We start from the raw sequence: 19,708 nt of genomic DNA, 5'->3' as shown, positions 1-19,708 counted from the left end.
AACCTATGAAATTTAGAGACTGTCCCTAACATAAATAAATTTACATATTTACAATTAACAATTTATCATTTTAATTTTAAGTAATAGAAACAATGGTATTACAAGTTTAAGCCCTCATGAGAAATTTTCCTAGCCCTGATGAGAAAATTTTCTGAATCCACCACTATATAATGGCTTTTGTTTATATTCAGTTTAGTATCACCATTGATAGAAAATTTTCTGAATCCATCACTATATAATGGCTTTGGTTTATATTCAGTTTTGTATCACCAATGGTGCTCTGATATATCAAAGGATCATCCACAGGCACATATGTAAACAAGGTAATGCACTGATGGAGGCCAGTACGCTTCGTGTACCGCTAATGAGAACGGTGAAGAACATCATTAAGGCTAAAGGGTACACACCTTCCCTTCACTCATCACCTCTGCGTTTCTCCCAAAATCATTTACTATCACCCTTCAACGAAGGGTAGACACTATTCTCATTCTCCTCATTCTCTATCAATCTACATTTTCTATTTTTTTATTTAATACAATTTTTATATTTAAAATATATCTTTAAAACTATAATATTTATAAAATAGATTAAAATGCATAAACTAAAAAGTGAAAACGATTACATTAATTACAAAAAATAAAAAGTAAAAGGTAAACGGTTTATCGGAAAAGCTATATGGCATTAGAAAGGTAACTAATTCGAGCAACCTCGACCGGGTAGTTGTTTTTCCACTATGCGATCGTGTGTATTTGGGCATGATATATGGTAAGTAATGCCCGAGTCTTAAACGAAAACTGACTCGGTGTGCTTTGAGTGAGCACCATCACATTGTAATTGTTAGATATAAACAAAAACTAAACTCTCAAAACTTGTAACAACAAGAAAAACCAAAACACCATAAATCATTCAACATCCTTGAGATACCTGACTGCTTTATAAAAATCAAATAAAACAAGAAATAATTAATGAAGCCGAGCAATGTCCTTGGCTAAGAAGGATGAAACGAAAACAAGTAAAATCTGCTAGAAAGTTATACGCTCACGTCCTTGTGTACAAGAAGGCAACAGATTCAAACCATATGAGTATGATGAAAGTACGTTTATCTCGCATTCTGCCTAATCTTGATCATTCGTTTCAGAGTCGCTAACCAGAAGCTGCACTCGTCCCAGTCACTTGTCGTAAGATCCACCTTTTACAAAAAAAAAAAATCACATTGGTGTAATTATAATCTAAAATCTAAATACTTGAATATTTATTTTCACAAATATACTATACCTGGATTTTAAGAGCAGTAGTAAAATCACCACGATCCAACGACTGACAAAGCTGCACAAGCTTTTCAGCAGCATTCTTTGATATGTCACCACTATTTAACTTGGCAAACAAGGCGCCAAGTTTCTTAGAGTTATCATCAATTTCCCGCCGCTTAGCTGGCGCAGCGTTTGACCCTCCCAAGGCTTCTGATGTCTCTTGAAAAAGTCTTGTCAAAGTTCCGATAACCGGCCTTTGCTGGGCTGAAAACACCACGGTCAACATTCATTACCAGCATAACAAAATCAGAACATGAAAAGCGAGCAGTTAATAATAATAATAATAATAATAATAAAAATAATAATATAAAATTACCAGGAACATTTGACACATCAGTGGTCTGCACAGTTGGAGGGGCGGCAGGTGGTGGAGTAGACGGTTGCATTTGAGCTGAGGAAGTTCTTTGTAACCCTGTATTATTATTATTAACAGGCATAAACCCTCTGACCGGTGGCGTCACGCCGTGTGGTATCTTTGGGCTGGTGGTTGCGACCATTGGAGACGGAACAGGCCCAAGTGTAACAGGGCCCGGTGGGCCAGGTTGGTAAACAGGGTTAGCATTTCCCTGAGACTAAAGGTTTAGCAGACGTTATACAATCTAGTAAAACAAATAATCAAGAAAGCAAAAAGAAAGTTATATATAGTATATACATACAGGGTATAACTGTGAACCCAGAGTCGGTGGCTGCTGATATTGGTCAGCATTTCTCATAACTGGAGGTGTTGTGGGAACAAAGACTTTCGGTGCAGGTTGAGTTGTAACTGGCGGTGGATTAAATCCCACCTAAAAACATAACTCATACATAATATAAATATAAGTATATCACAAATAACATCATATATATAAATACAAGTTTAAATATTTACGTACAGGTGGAATATGAGCTGCAGGAGTTGGGACAAACAGAGAAGGTTGTTGTGGCTGTTGATATTGAGGATTGTATAACGGTTCGGGTGGTTGTTGATAAGAGCTTACATCCTGCATGGTTTTTTGTACTGAATATATTGTTTTCTAATTGTATAATATATTTAAAAAAAACATACCTGATAATAGTTTCTAGAAGGTTCCACAACAGTGTTTGTTTGCTGATTTGAACCATACACAGCTCCCATTTGTGGTTGAGTGTGAACATAATCTCTAGACTGTGTTGTCTCTTTCTCTGAATAAACAAAAATATAATGAATTTAAAGAAACATGAAGAAAATTTTAAAAAATAATAGATGTTTAGTGGGAAGCTCGTTTATGTTCATTCATTTATTGTTTGAACAAACATGAACGCGTGTCTCGTTCATTTATTCGTTTATGTCCGTTTATATCATATATATATATATATATATAGGGGAAGGTTCATGTTCATTTTAATCTTAACATGAGAACGTTTAAAATAATACTAATTTATACAAAAATGAGAACGTAAGAAACAACACCAATCTACATAAACAATGATTTATAATAACAAAGAAAAAAACCTAAAAATTACAACAAAAGAATCAAAATCAAGAACAAAATAATAACAGCAAATACCAACAAATACTTATAACAACAAAAGAAAAAATCTAATAATAACAACAAAATATAAATTAGCAGATACTTATAACGTCTCATAATAAAAAATTAGCAAATACGAACAAAAAATAACAGCAAACACCTATAAAAATAAACCTAATGATAACTGCAAATTTGTTCTCATTGTTTTCATGTTAAAAATAAAATGTATTTGATCATGTTTCTAATATATATATATATATATATCATCTCTATCTGTTCGTTTACGTTTTTTTAAGCGTTCATGCAAATTATTTGTTAGTTTGTTACTGTTATTAATTTCTTATCAAAGTGACTTTCATATTTTCACACCATTAAAACAAATTTTAGAAAAAATCATTTAAATATAATAATAACTGTATTCTGAACTCTATATTGGACATTCATCTTTACTTTTAGTTGGTGTCCGTTTGCGTTCATCATTTATGCATGTTCGCTTATGCTTGCGAACCTTTTATTTATAACATTAACAACCAAACACAAACATGCACGTTCATTTTCTTAACGAACGAACATGAACACGAAAATCCATTCACTTAAATGTCCGTGTCTGTTCGTTTGCTCACTCAAAGTTAAACAAATGAACACATACCTGGTTCAGACGAGAGTGCAATACGATCTCTCAAAATAACAAGTTCAGGTGACAAATCTTCAGTGCCCATTAGTTTCAAATACTCCATAGCCGTTGTCAACAGGCCTTGACTTGCTAATATTTCAGCATACTTTTCAACAAGTTTGCATAAAGAAGCACTGAATCTCTTCTGTCCGGTTGCTAAAGCAAGAACCACAGTCTTCTCCATTAAATCCTAATATCAAAAAGACATAATTAGCCTTACGTTATTACTTCTCAATTAAATAAATAAAATTAAAAAAACTTTATTAACCTGAAGTTGTTCAACATAGGATTCACCCTTGTGATCACCAGTAACACTCTTTGACCAAATTTCAACGGTTTTATCAATGTTGCCGGCACATATGTAACAAAGAGTTGCGGCTAGTGTGTTACCGGCAGCTACAAGCCTAGATGCAAGGGTGTCACAAAGTAAAGTCCATTCCTCCCTTTGTGCAAACTGTAATTAATCAATAGTAATTATAAAAGGAGTAATTAGAATAGTAATTAATAATAATAATAACTCTAGGAAACTTACAGTGCATAGAAGAGCAAGCGTTTCCTTCCAGGATTTAAGTGGCCTGGTATTAACCAGACTAACTAGATCATTATTCACCATCGCAGCAACAACCTAAGTTCGAGAAAAATATAAAAATACTTAAATTAACCACAGATATCAATTAACTCAAATATTACTTACTATTACTATTACTAATATATACAATTAGCAACCTGTTATGAATAGTAACTTTAATATTTTTAATTCAACTTATAAATTTATAAAATAGCCCCCTAAGCTTTAGTTCACTTACCATTTGTCCAACCAGGTTACGACACATGGAACACTCGCTTTTTTTTTTGTTTTTCCTATTATAGCTTTTAAAATACAATGTTTTATTAAAATTTCGAATGTACCGTTGCAACGTGGTTAACTTTGCCTACGTTTTGGTGTAAATTTAATTAAATTCTACGTTTCAATGTAAATTTCGTTCAAAAGTTTTCATGATAATGTGCAAGTCATCGAAGCATGACCGTACAAACCATCAAAGCTGCTTCAAGGTTTCATCTTTTCATAATTTTTTTTATTTTCCTCTTATAACCTTTATAATATGATTCTTTAACAGCATTTCGCTGTGAATTTTGTTCACAGGATGAATACTAGCATACAAGTCGTCAAAACCAATACCTACAAATTTTAACACCACCACCGCAGCACGCGAGTTTCGTCCACTAGTTTAAATGATTATAAACTTGCATAAAATACACGTCTTTTTTTAATTTGTCCTACTTTAATCATTTTTCTTAAGAAATACCACCTCGGTAATCTATCACACTATCAGTAACCTGATGACATTGCACTTGTTTTTGTTTACTTTAGTTCGCATTGGTCGTTCAAGGTTTCAACCAGTCAACAGGTTACCGATGATGTAAGTGGAACAAATTGACATAACATTAATGGCAGAAATATAATATTAAAAAGGGATATAACCTTTAAGTAAGGAGAACGGTTCTTCTTCAGGTATTGATCTCTTGTAGTCTCCCACAACGAAGCACCGCCAACCTGAGCGATAACTAAAGCATCCGCCATCTTATCAGCAGCTATGCACAGTGCAACAGCTCCCTTATAATCTCCGACAACCAAAGCCCGTTGTACAGCATCATTAAACGAAGGATCAGCGGACCCCACATGTAAATCACCTTCCTTTGATGCTTCTTCAAAATTAGGAACATATTCTTCGGTGTTCTTTCCAGGAGTCGAGACAGGTGTATCACATTTAGGACTTGGAAGATTGTTAAAGAAGTCTTCCCCGTTATCGATCGGTGTTTGGTTGCCAGCTGCAAATGGTTCTTTGCTTGTTTCTTGTTCTTCAAAATTTAGGGAATTTAATTCTTGAGATAGTTCTTGTACTTCGTCGTTTACTTCAGGTAAAGTGAAACCAAGATGGTTCAAAAGCTTTGTTCTTGCTGTTCCGTCATCTTCAAACATCACTTTCAAGAATCCCCATGTTTCTTTCTCCTCCTCGGATCTGCTCACGAAACAAAATGTATTCAAGGGTTTAAACAACAAACAATCAAAATTAAACGTTGAACACGAACAATTAAACGAACGAGGTTTTCTTGTCCGTGTTCTTTCGTTTAAAAAAATAAACATAATTTGAACATAGATGAATGAGCATAACTTAGCTAAAACTAAATTAAAGTAAATATGATTCATAATGAATACATTAACAAATGTAAACATAAATTATATGAACTTTTGGACGTAAAAAGTTATTAAAACTAGATAAAATTGTAATTTGCCTACAAATATAAATAATATATTAAGAAACGTAAACGAAGGAACTTAAACAAACGTAAACTAACGAGCATAATTGAATGTAAACGAACAAACATAAATAAATAAGCACAAACGTTCACGAACATAAACAAACGAACGAGACATGTGTTCATGTTCATTAGTTTAACTAGATTAAAAAGCATAACACCAATCAGTTCACTAAATGTCCGATTCACAGGCTAATACGTATGAGATTAGAGAAATAAAGAAGCGCAGCCTAATCAATCTATTTAAATAAATGGGTTAAGATTTATAAAAACTAACTCAGACTCTTGAGTTTTTTTGTCACAAAGAAGCCTCAAAGTAGATCTATCTCCACTTCGCATTGCAGCTTCAAATTCAGATGAAGTAGTCACTAAATTGTGCTCGGTAACCAAGTCATGAACATTAACCTGAAGAACAAGACAGTTAAAATAACTAAAAGACAGTTATCTAATATAACTAAGTAAAGAAATATTAATACCTCCGATGGTCCAGAAGAACCAGTTGAGTGAAAAGAAACAAGCTTTCCACCAAATCCAAAAGAAACACCAGCTTTACGTTGATACCATTTTGGAGCTTTTAATGGCGCTGCATAACATGAGCCACACATAAACGACCGTTGATTTTCATAACGAAAAAGAAGTTGTATAAATACATAAAATTTCTGAATATTATTACATTATATAGAGACACATTACCTGAGCCATAGAAATTCTCACCAGCACCATATCGAGCACAAGCCTATGAAAAATATAAAAATGAAAATGTAAGTTTTTAAAACAATTAGTAGAAAAAACTCACGATTTCAACATTTACAAAGCAAATATGTGTGTTTGAATTATGAGTGGAAGTACCTCGATATTATAAATGCCAATTTTCCCATCAAAAGAAGATGCCGATATAATTCCCGGTATCTTTGGGTACCAGTGAACATCGAAATTCCAGTTGGTGCCAGCTGGAAGTTCAGAGACGATCTACATCAAGACATTAAAGTAGGTTAGACGCTAAAAGAACCAAAAAATGCAATAAGATAATTACAAAGTAAAACCATTAAAACATTTAAACCAGCATAAAGATTTACAGACCTCAGTAGTATTAGTGTCCCAGCAAATAGTGCGGTTATCTTTGGCGCATGTAAGCAAATAGGTGCTGTCACTGGGACACCATGACATGGCAACCACACCTATTACATTACATCATAACGTTTAGAAAGTTGTAAAAGATTAAAATAAAATTAAAAGCAAAATAAGTTTTATAACAATTTAATGAAAAGTATCTAAGTACGCTAAAACAATTACAGTTAATTGAAATACAGCATACCTTTACTGTGACCTGACAACTCTCGCAGTGGTGACATTGTGTTACGCATATCCCATATCTGCATGCCAACACAAAGGTTATATACTTATATAGTTACATTACAAGAATAAAATACTAACTTGAAAAATCACTTGAAATATAATTTTATAAAATTAAAAGCCTAACTCATACCCTCAAAGACGGTGAATTATCATCATCTGAAGCAACAATCAACTGAGTGGCAAAATCAGGATGCCACTGTAAAACAGAGCATCGTCTTCTAACTGAATCTGAAAAACTGTATATTGGAAGTTCATACGTTAAACCTTAACGGTTCAGATACCAAACACGTGCATTATAATTAGTTTTGGCATCCAAGTTGTTTACCTTATAATCGGTTTTTGCTTCCGAAGGTCCCAAACCACTAAAACAAAAACAACATAACATCATATACATATCTCCAAACATATATTAACTTAATAAATATCGTTGTTTATGTACATACCAGTTGTCCCGTTAATAGAAGTGGATGCCAATATGGGCTGAACTTTTCTGTTCCACGATAAGAACGAGATTTCACCCTGTTTAGCCGATGCACTTCCCTGCACGTAGAGGTTTATTAGATGTCAATTGTCAAAGATGCACTCGGCTTTTGAAGTTTGTAATTATTTTAATATATAATTTAATATGTAATGTAGATTGATGATGTCAGAATATTAGTATACTTACCTTGAGAGGAGGAAAATGTGTCGGTTCTGTTGGTTTTGCGATATCCCATATACAGATGTCTCCTTCTTCGGCACCGGAAGCAAGATGGTTTGGCGACAGACTACTAAACTCAAGACCACGAACCTATAGGAAGAAAAAAATAATAAAAAAAGAAAAAGTAAGAAAAATGATTCAGAGAACACCCATGACGGCTTATTTTATATGCCAAAGGATAAGTGTAACATTATAGAAATTAAAAATCAAAACTTACAGGCCCTTTGTGCCTTGATAGTTGTTGAATAAGAGCGCCTTCCTTATCTTCAGAACTGTAGTCAGTTAAGATACTAGCAATAAGCTTTCAAGATGATAGAAACGATACTGGAGCAATAACTATTTTTGTTATCAAAAATTAAAAAGAAGCAAAACAGTACAACTATCTAAATTGTTTGATTATCGATATCTTAACACGTTGAACGCTAAAAGTACAACATTTTAAATTCTCAAACAATAAAAACAGGCAAAAAAAAATGCTATTCAAGCAGGCTACCTCTGATTGAAACCGAAAGAAAGATTCAAGGGCAACTTTTAGTAACATAAATCGTTGTCTCTCTATCTTTTTCATACAAGCACCATTTTCAAATTATTATTTTTATTCATTTGCAATTAAAGATGAATCAATGTTAACATCATTCGAGCCCAATACAGATATATAAGCTTAAGAAAAAGAACATTGATTGTAATGCAGCTAAATTACTACTACTAGTAAAAAAAACCAGATCTAATCCGAAACAACTAAAACCCTTTCCTCGGTACCCGAACAACTACAACACATTGTTTTCGAAAGATCAATCTTCCGATCACGTATTATTATTATTATCCTAAATTATCTCTGATCAACTCTACATTGCCAAATTATGCATTCAAATCACAAACCAATAATAAAAAAAGCACAATTAACACAACCCAAATCAATCAAATCACAACCCGATAAGTATCCACCAACCCACCGGCAACGAGGCCATTGATAGTAAGGCAGCTAAATTACCACTACTAGTTAACAAATCACTATCAACCTTCACACTAAAACTTCTAACAAAACCAGATCTAATCCGAAACTAAAATCCTATACCAATTCAATCGCCCGATCGACACTACATTGCCAATCACACCACAATTATGCATCCTAATAATTTACATCAAATCCACACAACCCGAATGGACAATTCGATGAATTGAATTACCCGATAAGTATCTTGGGGTTCCAGATACCAATATTCCCATCAACCAGTCCACCGGCAACGAGACCGAGAGCGAATTCTTCCGAACCGTGGACCGGGGATTTCCCCCAGGACAATCGGTTAAAGGGTTCGGAGCTGGGAACAGAGCCAGCTAAAGGGAGGCTCCGATGGTCGGATTGGAAATCAAGTTTGAAGATTTCGAGATTGGCGGAGGAGCTGAAAGACATGTCGACGGCACCGGCCATGGTGCCGGCGGCGATGAAGGGTGCATCGGGTGCGAAGGCAACAGATGCGGATCTGTTAACTTCTTTAATGCACGCAGATGATGGGTCCATGCTGTGAAATGGGTTTCAGAGATCTGAGGGTTAAGGTTAAGGTTAAGGTTAAGGTTATGGGGTGTGATCTGGTGGTGATGAGAGAGAAAGGTGTGGTGTTCTCTCTCTTCTTCTGTTACTTCAGTTCGTGTTCGTTGATTGATGATCAAAGTATTGTATGTATGTATGTATTATGTATGTATGTTTGGTCTTTAAGCCAAAGATTATGTTTATTTGTTGTGTGTACTGATGTTATGTAACTTAAGTTTTATGTTTCATGTTTTGTTTCTAAATGAGGGGTGAAAATATTAATATTAATATTAATATATGTTATTATTAATGAAAAGTTATAAGAGAAATTAATGTTAAAAGTTTTTGTTTATGAAATTGTGATTGATAATATTTTGGCTTACGAGTAATGTAACAGTTGTTATGCACGAGCGTTGAAAATATGTTGTTAGCGATAGATTAGATTGTAAATCCAGTCAGGAGTTTGAAAGAAAAGAAGTTGGAGTCTTATGTTGTAAAACCAGAAAGTAATAACTTATTGATTAGGATGTGTGGTGTGGAGTTGGAGGAGCGTTCGGGGAGCTCTGGGGCGAACGGGAAAACTGTTTATTCCCGTTTGGGGTGTGTGAACAATTTCAAGATTCGGGACCTGTGGCGAAGTTTGGACGAGAATGTTGGGGGGTCAAATTATAGGTCGAAAACGATTAAATTTACTTTAATGCAAAAAAAAAAACATGGGGGGCCCGGGACCACCCCTGGCCCTCAATAAGATTCGCCTCTGTCGGGGACCATCCTCTGATCTCCTCATCGATTCTCAACTCATTTGGGTAGTTTGGGGAGTGTTTCTATGCATTTGGGGAGTTTGGAAGTTGGGAGGAAAGCTGATGTGATATTTAAGGAGATCGACGAAGATACCATCCACCCTTATAACTCAGTATGTTGTCAAGGAACAAGTTGATCTCCTATGCATATCATACAAAGAGTTGGTTGCTCAAGGTGCATTTTGTTCAAACTAAAGATTTAAAAGATGCATTGCCCGTGCATAATGAATAAGAACCTTTGTTGGGTTGTTGAAAGATACAAGAACTTTGTTACACTCCAATGTTGACTTGTTAGTGTTTGATAAATATGAACTATTTAATTAATTTTGCGTGTGGTGCTCTCAACAACCTAACAATTAAAGTCTTTTCAAAGTTAAGTTGTCATCTCTTCAAGATAATGCACAAAAAAATGTGAAAAATACTTTGGATTACAAAATTTCAAGTTTTTGGTATGTTATCTTGAGAATATTTAATTCATGAAATCATGATAAATTTTACTTTGATTGTAGTGCTCTGGTTTTACTTTGATTATTTTAAACATCAGGCTTTTAATTTAGTCAAAGTCAAAATCAATGTTACAAACGAAAATACCCATCTTTGGCTAATGTCCAGAACGGTAAACCATAAAGATTTTAGCAGTTTAGAAGCATCTCAAATGATGATCAAAATATCTCCTTTGGTTTGGTTTTGATTAAATCCAAACCATGGATGTGATTACTAATAAAGTGAGTTTTTATGTCATAAACTTTAATCATCGATTAGAATCACCATTATAAATGATTTGGGTAGAAGTTGAAACTTCAAATATGAAGTATGATTAAAATTAGTGACAACTAACTTGGGTTGTTGAATCGGTTAACTAAATTGGTTTTAAATAAAATTTATATTTTCACAAAAGTGTTACAAATTCTAAATAAAAATTGCATTTCAATTAAACTATACAAAACAAATTTATAGATGTGTAATGGCGGAAATTACATAGTAGGACATGCCTTATGCCAAATTTTCACCTTTGGTCCCTACGAATTAGGGGTGTCGATTCTTGACACGACCCGTAACCCAACCCGAACCCGACACGAAAAAAAACAGGTTTTGGGTCGGCTAACACGACCCGTTGAAAAAACGGGTCGGGTTCAGGTTGACCTGTATAAAAACGGGTTGACCCGTTAACCCGTTTAACATTAGATATTTTAAATTAATTTTATATTCCCAATTTAGTTTTAAAATGTATTGGAGAATTTAATTATTTTTCATTCCCCGTATTACCTTTTTAGGTCTCCTCTTAAATACTATTGTTCGTGAATGACACTTCTAAATTCTCAACCAAAATTTCATTACCCATGATGCATTTCTTCTTTCCATTCACCAATATAGATGAACATATCGTCAAATACATCCATATCTAAATCGACTCATGCTTAAATTTCATTTAAATTTTGCAATATATGGTTTTGATTTTACTATAATTTGTATGTCTGATTAAATAAATTAACTTGTTTAAAAAATATGGGTTAAACGGGTCGTGTTCGGGTCAACCCGAATTTATGTGTGTGCGGGTTAGGGTTGACATATTTGACACGAATAATAATAATATGGGTTGGGTTCGGGTTGCACATTATAACCCGTCAACCTGCCAACCCGCAACCCGTTAACCCGCCAACCCGCCAACCCGACACGTTTGACGCCCCTACTACGAATATGAAATTGGTTATGTGCTATATCCCTATAGATCATACGGTATGTCAAATTTTCACCTTCAGTCCCTAAGTATAAGAAATTAGTTACGTGTTATGTCCCATGTCTTTTAAGAGGAGGTCGGGTATCTAGTCATTGTGATGAATGTTTTCAAATTTTATATTAAGTTAGTTGAAATTGGCTATTATGCCTTTTAAAAAAAAAATTTTAGGGACCCCCGCCTATTGTTATAATTAGGGCTGTTCACGAGTCGAGGAGTCGAGCCAGGGTGATTTCGAGCTTGGGCTTGAAATTAAACGAGGCATCTCAGCTAAGGCTCTAGCTTGATTTTGAAGCTAAACGAGATTTAAATCGAGCCAACGAGCCGAGCCATGATCGAGCCAAGCCTAGGTCGAGCCGAGCTTGGTTACAAAAATGAGCCAACTCAACTCAGAATGTTTCAAATCAAGTTTTTTTAGCTAGTTTTATTCGAACTTTTATCGAGCGAGCCACGAGCCTGAGCTTCGAGCCTCGAGCTTTTTGAACAGCCCTAGTTATAATAAACAAAATAAATAAAAATCGTATGGACTTGCCATCGGTAACCCGTCATCGTTGAACACCCACAATCCAGGTCTTTAAAGTTCTAACTATTTTAACATCTCAATATAAGGTCACGCCTTTATTAGATAGTTAAAAATCGACCAGAAACACCTCATTAATATTCTCATGTGTTGGATTGTATTAAAGGTATTTAATACAATTTAACTTAAACTATTTAAAATATATGTTTCAACTTAAGGGTGAAATGTCTAACACCTTATTTTCTCTAATTTCATATTAGAGAAAATGAGTATTGGTAACTTGCACACAAGTAGGAACCGTAAAGTAAGTAGCAACTATAGTGAACAACTAAGAAATTAGAATCTGAGAAATGGTAGGCAATAATGGTAACATCTACTGCCTCGGAGATATTGGAACTATTAACTTGGGTGGTGGTGGGTGGGTAACCCACCAACAATGGAGACCAACTGACTGGTCGCAACCAGTCAATTGATAGCTCACCCATTGTGGCAACACACACCAACCACAGTTGAGCCTACAAGCCGTTACCAACAACAAGCTCAAGTAGACTAAGTTGTCGATCCAAGCCAATCTCTACACACCCTTAAGAATGCAAAGGCGACTCTCATTAACAAGAGTGTACAAGTGTCAAGTGGGCCAATAAAGCAGTCACACTCAGAGGCGGAGCCAATATATAAATAGGTATGCGGAGGCGGATCTATGACGGTGTAGGAGCTCTCGCCGGAAAATCAGTGGCGTTGGTTAGTGGTTCCGGGTTCGTGCGGTCCTTTGGGTGGTTGGCTGAGGTATCATGCGGCGGAGATGATGAATGACGGTGTCGGTTTTGATGAGTGACGGTGTTTTTGTACCGACCCAGTTTAGCGAATGGCTTTGAGTTATGGTTTTGAGTTATGTTTAGCGAATTAATGACTTGATGAGTGACAATGTTTTTGTACCGACCCAGATAGGTATCAAATCTATGGCTTTTGATTGAACTATGGTTTTGAGTTATGTTTAGCGAATTAATGATTTGGTATTATATAACCACTATTTGTTTTTGTACCGACCTAGTTTAGCTGACCCAAATTTTGCACCCCGTACTTAAAATTTCTGTATTCGCCACTGGTCACACTATGCTCATCGCCCACGCCATGTATGTAAGTTAAGGTGCTTCACACTTTTAGGGTCTCCCTTCATTCTATATCTAGGGAAACAATATTCAAGGAAAAGGAATATGTCACTTTAGGTTTCTTTCAAATTTAAATCCAGCTTCTCACTCATAACGATTACAATAAAGTGAAAATCAAACGGGTAACAAACTGCGTCGGAACTTTTCGGTTTCTTTGAACCTTCTAATGAAACGATATTCAATGAATGCCTCTACAAAACTTGATTCGGTCACACATTTTCAGGAACCCACTTGTTTCGTTGGACTGTGGTGGCCTCCATTAAGTAATTAATGTATTATGTCATTTGATATAAAGCTAGATTTCATAAACTTACGAGACCCGTAGAAATGTATCATAACTGCAAAGACATGTGATGTTAAGTGTTACCATTTGACTCCATAAATTAACCATTACACATAGCTTTAGCTTATAAACAATGATAATTTAGTTTCACAATCAACAATTCAATCGAAAACGATGAACAAACCTAACCAAGACCAAGACCAACACCAACACTTAGAATGGCGATATTTTAGGAAATTAAAAAAAAAACAATAAAACCTTCAACGAACCCAATCAAGCAGCTAGAGGTTTCCCAGTCAAGAAATGTCTAATAAGTGCAAGAGAATTCTTTGGTTTATAGCCTGGCACCTGGTGACCCGCTCCGCGAACTGTTGCGAATGTTAAATCTCCTTCATACACTTGTGCAAATCCACCCACCTAGTTAAGTTTTCATGCATGAAGTTAATTAAATTCAGTTTATAGTAAAATAATAAAATAAGATAATAGTTATATACCTCCCCATCATGTAGCCATGGATGCCATATGAGTCTTTACAGGCAGCTTCATCAAGTTAATGGAGTATTGAGTCGACGTGACGGGCACTCGTCCATCGGTATCACCACTGCCGAACAAGGAATTTAACACAATTCACATAGATATGTAATTATTCATCTCCATTATGATCTATCTATATATCCAAGTTCAAAAATCAATGAAATTAATTACCTAAATATCCAGAAGCGTAAGTTATTCGCCATAAATTCCTTGAGGAGAGGAATTATCGTCGAAGGACTATCGACCCAATTTGTGATGATTGCACTGCATATTATTGTTATTATCATTATTATCATTATAGGTTCATACCAACAGATTTAATAAGATGGACAGAGAACCTTTTTGAATAGTAGGTGGTCTAATTAGGAATCACCTTGGAAGATTTTATGATATTAGCTCGTTAAAATCTTAAATCGAGCCGCACTTAAACAAGGTGAAGCCTAAAGATAAGTTTGTTTAATAGATGAGCTAGCCCAAGCCCGAGTTTTACTTATTGAGCTCAAGACAATTCAAAAACCTAAACAAGTCTATTATATAATAGCTATTAATAAAATAGAGTTATGTTAAAAGTAACTAAAACAATATACATAAGAGTTATGATAATAAACATCATTTTATATATAAAAAAACATAATTAATGTATAATTAATGTACGTATATAACTAAAAATTTATAAAAAACTAATTAATAAAAAAATAATAAATGGGCTGAGCTCGAGCCTTTGTAAGTCAAACAAACTCAAGCTCGAGAGCGATAGAGCTCACATCATCTCGTTTACACCCCCCCCCTCCCTATAAAGTTCTTTACTAGGCATTTCGCTACCCGCAAACAAACTTGCCAGAAAAAATTGTAATTATAAGTAAATAAATTAACTTAAAAAAATTTAAGAAAACGTACGTATAAAAGTACTTAGTTGAATATTGAACCATCTACTAATCCCAAAAATTCAATGCATAGCTGAAAATCCATAACTTGAAATTTACCTGCATGCTACCCAATCATGATCAAGTTTTGTGACATTGTCATGAATTGCCTCCTGCACATCTTCACGATTCATATAATAATATGTGTATAAATCACTACATGGGTCGATAACATGTGACAATTTGCACCAAAACAAAAACAAATTAGGTTAGCTTTTCACTCTTAGTTATGTATATAACATTACATATATTCATGACTAAAGATCTACCATTCGTTTGGGCTTCGAAGTGAGATCAAAGTTCGAGCATTTGCGGGCATAGATGTTGTAAATATCAATTTTGTTAAGATCATTGTCCACGTGATGAGTCACCTTCTTGCATTCGGCGTTTCCTTTGGTTGCATTTGGAGAGAAGTCGCAATGCTTACGAATCTGTTCTCTTGTTTCATCCGATATTAAAGCATGCGTATGAAAATAATCGTACATCCCTATAGTATCCGTCTCATCATTGATCACCGTGTTCCCGATCTGTGTATATCAAAAGCATGCCATATATTATCAAGTTAATACAAGCTAGAAAACTTAACCGAAACTAAAAAAAATGGACTAGGGAGTGTAAATGAGCCAGTGAGCCAAGCCAAACCCTGGTTCGTTAAGCCTCGAACTTGACTCGGTCGCTTGGCTCGTTTTAAGTTAAAAGGGCTCGTGCTCGACTTGTTTAGAGCCCTTTCGCTCTATACTAATTATTAATTTATATATTTTTTATTTTATATAATTATTTACATATAAATGCTAATAATTAATTTTGAATATAGTAATTATTTAATTATTTACAACTATTCTATTTAATTATTTAATTTATATATTTTGTATATGATATAATATATTAATTATTTTATCCAAATTTAAATTATACATAAAAGAAGTTATTAAGTAAATATATTTAATAGAAAATAAATAAATAAATAACTTGTTTAGGCTCGTGAGCCTCAATAGAAACATGAACTCATTTAAGCTCAGCTCGACTTGAGTTCTTAACAATCGAATCTTGATTTGGCTCGCTTAACCCCTAGACTCCAAAAAAAAGGAAGAGATACTTACAATGATCCCTTAAAGATTGATTAAGGTTTTGTTAGCCATCTTGTTGTGGTGTAGAATGGTATGTGCAAGCTGAGGCACATAATGTCCTGCATAACTTTCTCCTGAGATGTAAAAATCTCTTTCTTTGTACTCTGGAAATCTTTCCAACCAATTCGTCAAGAACACATAGTTGTCTTGCGCGGTTGATTTGTCTCCACATTTGTCATAATAAGATGATATGTTGGAATATGAAAATCCTACGCCCGCAGGTGACTCCACAAACAAAACATTTGCCGCTGATCAATGTTCAAAAATTAATAATAATGTGTATATGCAAACCGAAAACAATGCTTTGATTTGTTGGATGTGATCATACCATGGTTCCATGCGAATTTATTTCTGAATAGAGTTTTGCCATCACTATTGACTCGGAATGGTCCAAGCTCTTGCATAGCTCCATAAGAAAGTGAAGAACAACCCGGCCCTGAAAACAGTCGGTTCATTCAATAGTGTATATGAGTTATGTTACATTTATCTGATGTGCTTACAATAATTAGAAAAAATATAAACATTTAAAAGATATTTATTTATTTTGGAACTAAAAATATGAGGGAAAATGTATAAGTAAGCAATTATGCATATTGCATAAACTAAAAATAATAGATAAAATTTAACTAATTACGCACAGAAAATTACATTACATGTAAAAAGAATTACACAACTAATAAAATATTCACGCAACATACATAACCACACATTTCTAAACTTAGGGTAGACGATTTTACTAAAACAAAAACAAGTAAAGGGGCATGTTATACGCATGTGAAACTCCCAATTGAAGCCTAATGTAACAAATAGTTTGAGGCTCGTGTATTACATGAGTATTTCTTGGAAATACAATATTTAATAAATAATCAGTATGCAAGAAACAATAAACCCGTTAAACACTATTAATACAGTCGTTGTACAATAGTCTTTAAAATAATTTTAAAGTAAAAGATAATTATGAATTATCAAATGTTTGTAAAAAATCATCATCATCATCATCGTACTCAGTATATCCCACCAATAGCAATGCTATGGTAGGGTCTGAGGAGGGTAAGATGTAGACAGCCTTACCTCTATCCCATAGGGATAGAGAGACTGCTTCCGGTGAGACCCCCGGCTCGATAGTAGTTTTGAATCAAGCCTTGGACATAAGACACATAACACTCAATCATCGGGACACCGGCTGATTGGTGCATGTGCCCTTGTCTTTCGGCTATCAACGCCACCACATGATGCCTGATTAACCTTCCGCCACTTTTAACGTTATTTTCACGTGATTAGTAAAATAACGTCAAAATTAGTGCAATTTTACTTTTGCCCACCCAAGGGTTCACACATATATACATTATATGTGCCCACCCAAGGGTTCACACATTTTCACGTGATTAGTAAAATAACGTCAAAATTAGTGCAATTTTACAATTTTACAAATGTTTGTAAAAAATAAGAAGTAAATTTTAACAAATTTTGAAGCATAGATTATAAGAATGGTAACTATTATTTTAGTATTATAAATTTGTTAAAAATAGTGATAATAATCAAACAAGCAATAAAGTTGCACCCAAGTTCAAGGGTATAATATTAATATATTATAGGTATTAGGGCTATGTTACCTCCATTGAGCCAAAGAAGGAGAGGTAATGACTCTTTCGATTTCTCAGCCTCAACAAAGTAATAATAGAAAGCCCGGCCACCGGACTCGCTCACGGTGACATACCCGCCATACTGATCAAACTTCACACGTGGTTGACCGGGCATGCTGGATATTTTATCCTTCTCTTTGAGACCTTCTTGAGGAGGTACAGCACAACCTACATCTAGAGGTGCCTTGAAAAGACTAGTGTCAATGGTAGAATCACCGGACCGTTTCGCCCGATAAAGATTGTCAAGAGCTTGTGATTGTTTGTTGTGAGCATGGCTAATTTGACATAAAAGGTTGAAAGGAAAAGGAGAGATAGCAAAAGACCACAAATAGTTGTGTTCTTCATTGTGAACTATGGAACTATGAAGCTGGAAGTAAGGTTTATGGGGATATATATAGAAGTGTATTTGAATTTTCAATGAATATTTTGAGATTTTATTGGATGTTAATGGTAATTGATAAATCAGTATCAATATACGTAACTGTCTTTTTTGTGTTGGCATATTGAGAAATCAAAGCAAATTTGACAATTTTTTGAAATTAATGTAGGAGTTATTATTGGAAATTTGGAATAAATAGTGAAATCAGGACTTTATGGAAACTACTAATAAAGATTTTATTTGCCAGTTGTGACACCTAATATCCTGAATATAACTTTTAATTTACTATAAAGTTCATTTCTTTTTTTTTTTTGTTTACTATGAAGGTATATCCAGTGGTGTAAAAACCGGCTTAGGCGCCGATTAACTCGTTTTAGCCTATCGGAGGAGGCTCTAGGGGCGTAGAATCGAGTTTACATGAATCTACTGAGTTTCGAAAAATTATAAGTACGACTATATAATAAGTTAAAAGTGTACCCTCAAGCCAATGGTATAATTTGTTGTGTGAACCCATACCCAAATACAAAAATAGTTCAAATGCTAAGGAGATTTGGATTCAGGCTAAAGGGAGTGGATGTCATTTTACTTCCCAAATTACAGTGCTACGTCAGCGCTACATCACATCTCACTCCATTTCACCATCTTTCATAATATCATGAAAATGATCATCAATTTATCAATTTACCACTTCCCTTTATTTTCAAATAAAATAAAAATATTAAATTTTGAGTACAAACGTGAAATTTAAAAAATATTAAATTTTGAGAACCCATCGTTGTCGAGTAGTCAAAAACGTAAATATATTTCACTATGTTTATCGGTTTAAGCACATGTCAAAGTCGTTTACGAGACCAAAATTTTTTTTTCCAAAACAAATCCGTTTTCGTTAAAATTTATACCGGAATGTTCATAAAAAAAATTTATACAAAGCTGTGTCATCATCATCGTACTCAGTATATCCCACCAATAGCAAAGTTATGGTAGGGTCTGAGGAGGGTAAGATGTAGACAGCCTTACCTCTACCCCATGGGGATAGAGAGGCTGCTTCTGGTGAGACCCCCGGCTCGATAGTAGTTTTGCATCAAGTCTTGGACATAAGGCACATAGCACTCAATCATCGGGACGCCGGCTGATTGGTGCATGTACCCTTGTCTTTCGGCTATCAACGCCACCACATGATGCCTGATTAACCTTCCATCACTTTTAACGTTATTTTCAC

The 19,708-nt window shown here is 34.6% G+C and overlaps 1 protein-coding gene and 1 pseudogene across 2 annotated transcripts; both read right to left on the bottom strand.

Annotated features, from left to right (window-relative positions):
• Positions 1 to 855: 855 nt before the first annotated feature.
• Positions 856 to 9,367, bottom strand: LOC143591966 (protein transport protein SEC31 homolog B-like). 2 transcript variants are annotated; one of them, XM_077072006.1, is made up of 22 exons: positions 9,036 to 9,367; positions 8,066 to 8,120; positions 7,816 to 7,938; positions 7,592 to 7,688; positions 7,474 to 7,510; positions 7,279 to 7,384; positions 7,108 to 7,165; positions 6,873 to 6,970; positions 6,642 to 6,761; positions 6,486 to 6,528; positions 6,269 to 6,375; positions 6,070 to 6,197; positions 4,957 to 5,494; positions 4,006 to 4,098; positions 3,742 to 3,927; positions 3,450 to 3,663; positions 2,356 to 2,471; positions 2,183 to 2,290; positions 1,967 to 2,095; positions 1,627 to 1,882; positions 1,276 to 1,514; positions 856 to 1,189 (listed from the first exon to the last, which is right to left on the bottom strand). In XM_077072006.1, the coding sequence occupies exons 1-22, from the start codon at positions 9,365 to 9,367 to the stop codon at positions 1,100 to 1,102; spliced, it is 3,273 nt and encodes a 1,090-aa protein (XP_076928121.1). In that variant the 3' UTR covers positions 856 to 1,099. The 2 variants fall into 2 exon arrangements, with proteins under 2 accessions (XP_076928121.1, XP_076928122.1); XM_077072007.1 differs by having other exon boundaries at positions 1,627 to 1,876; positions 9,036 to 9,355.
• A 4,715-nt stretch (positions 9,368 to 14,082) lies between these two features.
• Positions 14,083 to 18,612, bottom strand: LOC143591968 (serine carboxypeptidase-like 40; annotated as a pseudogene).
• Positions 18,613 to 19,708: the final 1,096 nt, after the last annotated feature.

The sequence above is a fragment of the Bidens hawaiensis genome, unplaced genomic scaffold (genome assembly GCF_021521415.1).
Source record: "Bidens hawaiensis isolate Kalapana, Puna unplaced genomic scaffold, B.hawaiensis_p1.1 tig00040213_1, whole genome shotgun sequence".
Classification (NCBI taxonomy): domain Eukaryota; kingdom Viridiplantae; phylum Streptophyta; class Magnoliopsida; order Asterales; family Asteraceae; genus Bidens; species Bidens hawaiensis.
This window is presented reverse-complemented; position numbering and strand designations above follow the sequence as displayed.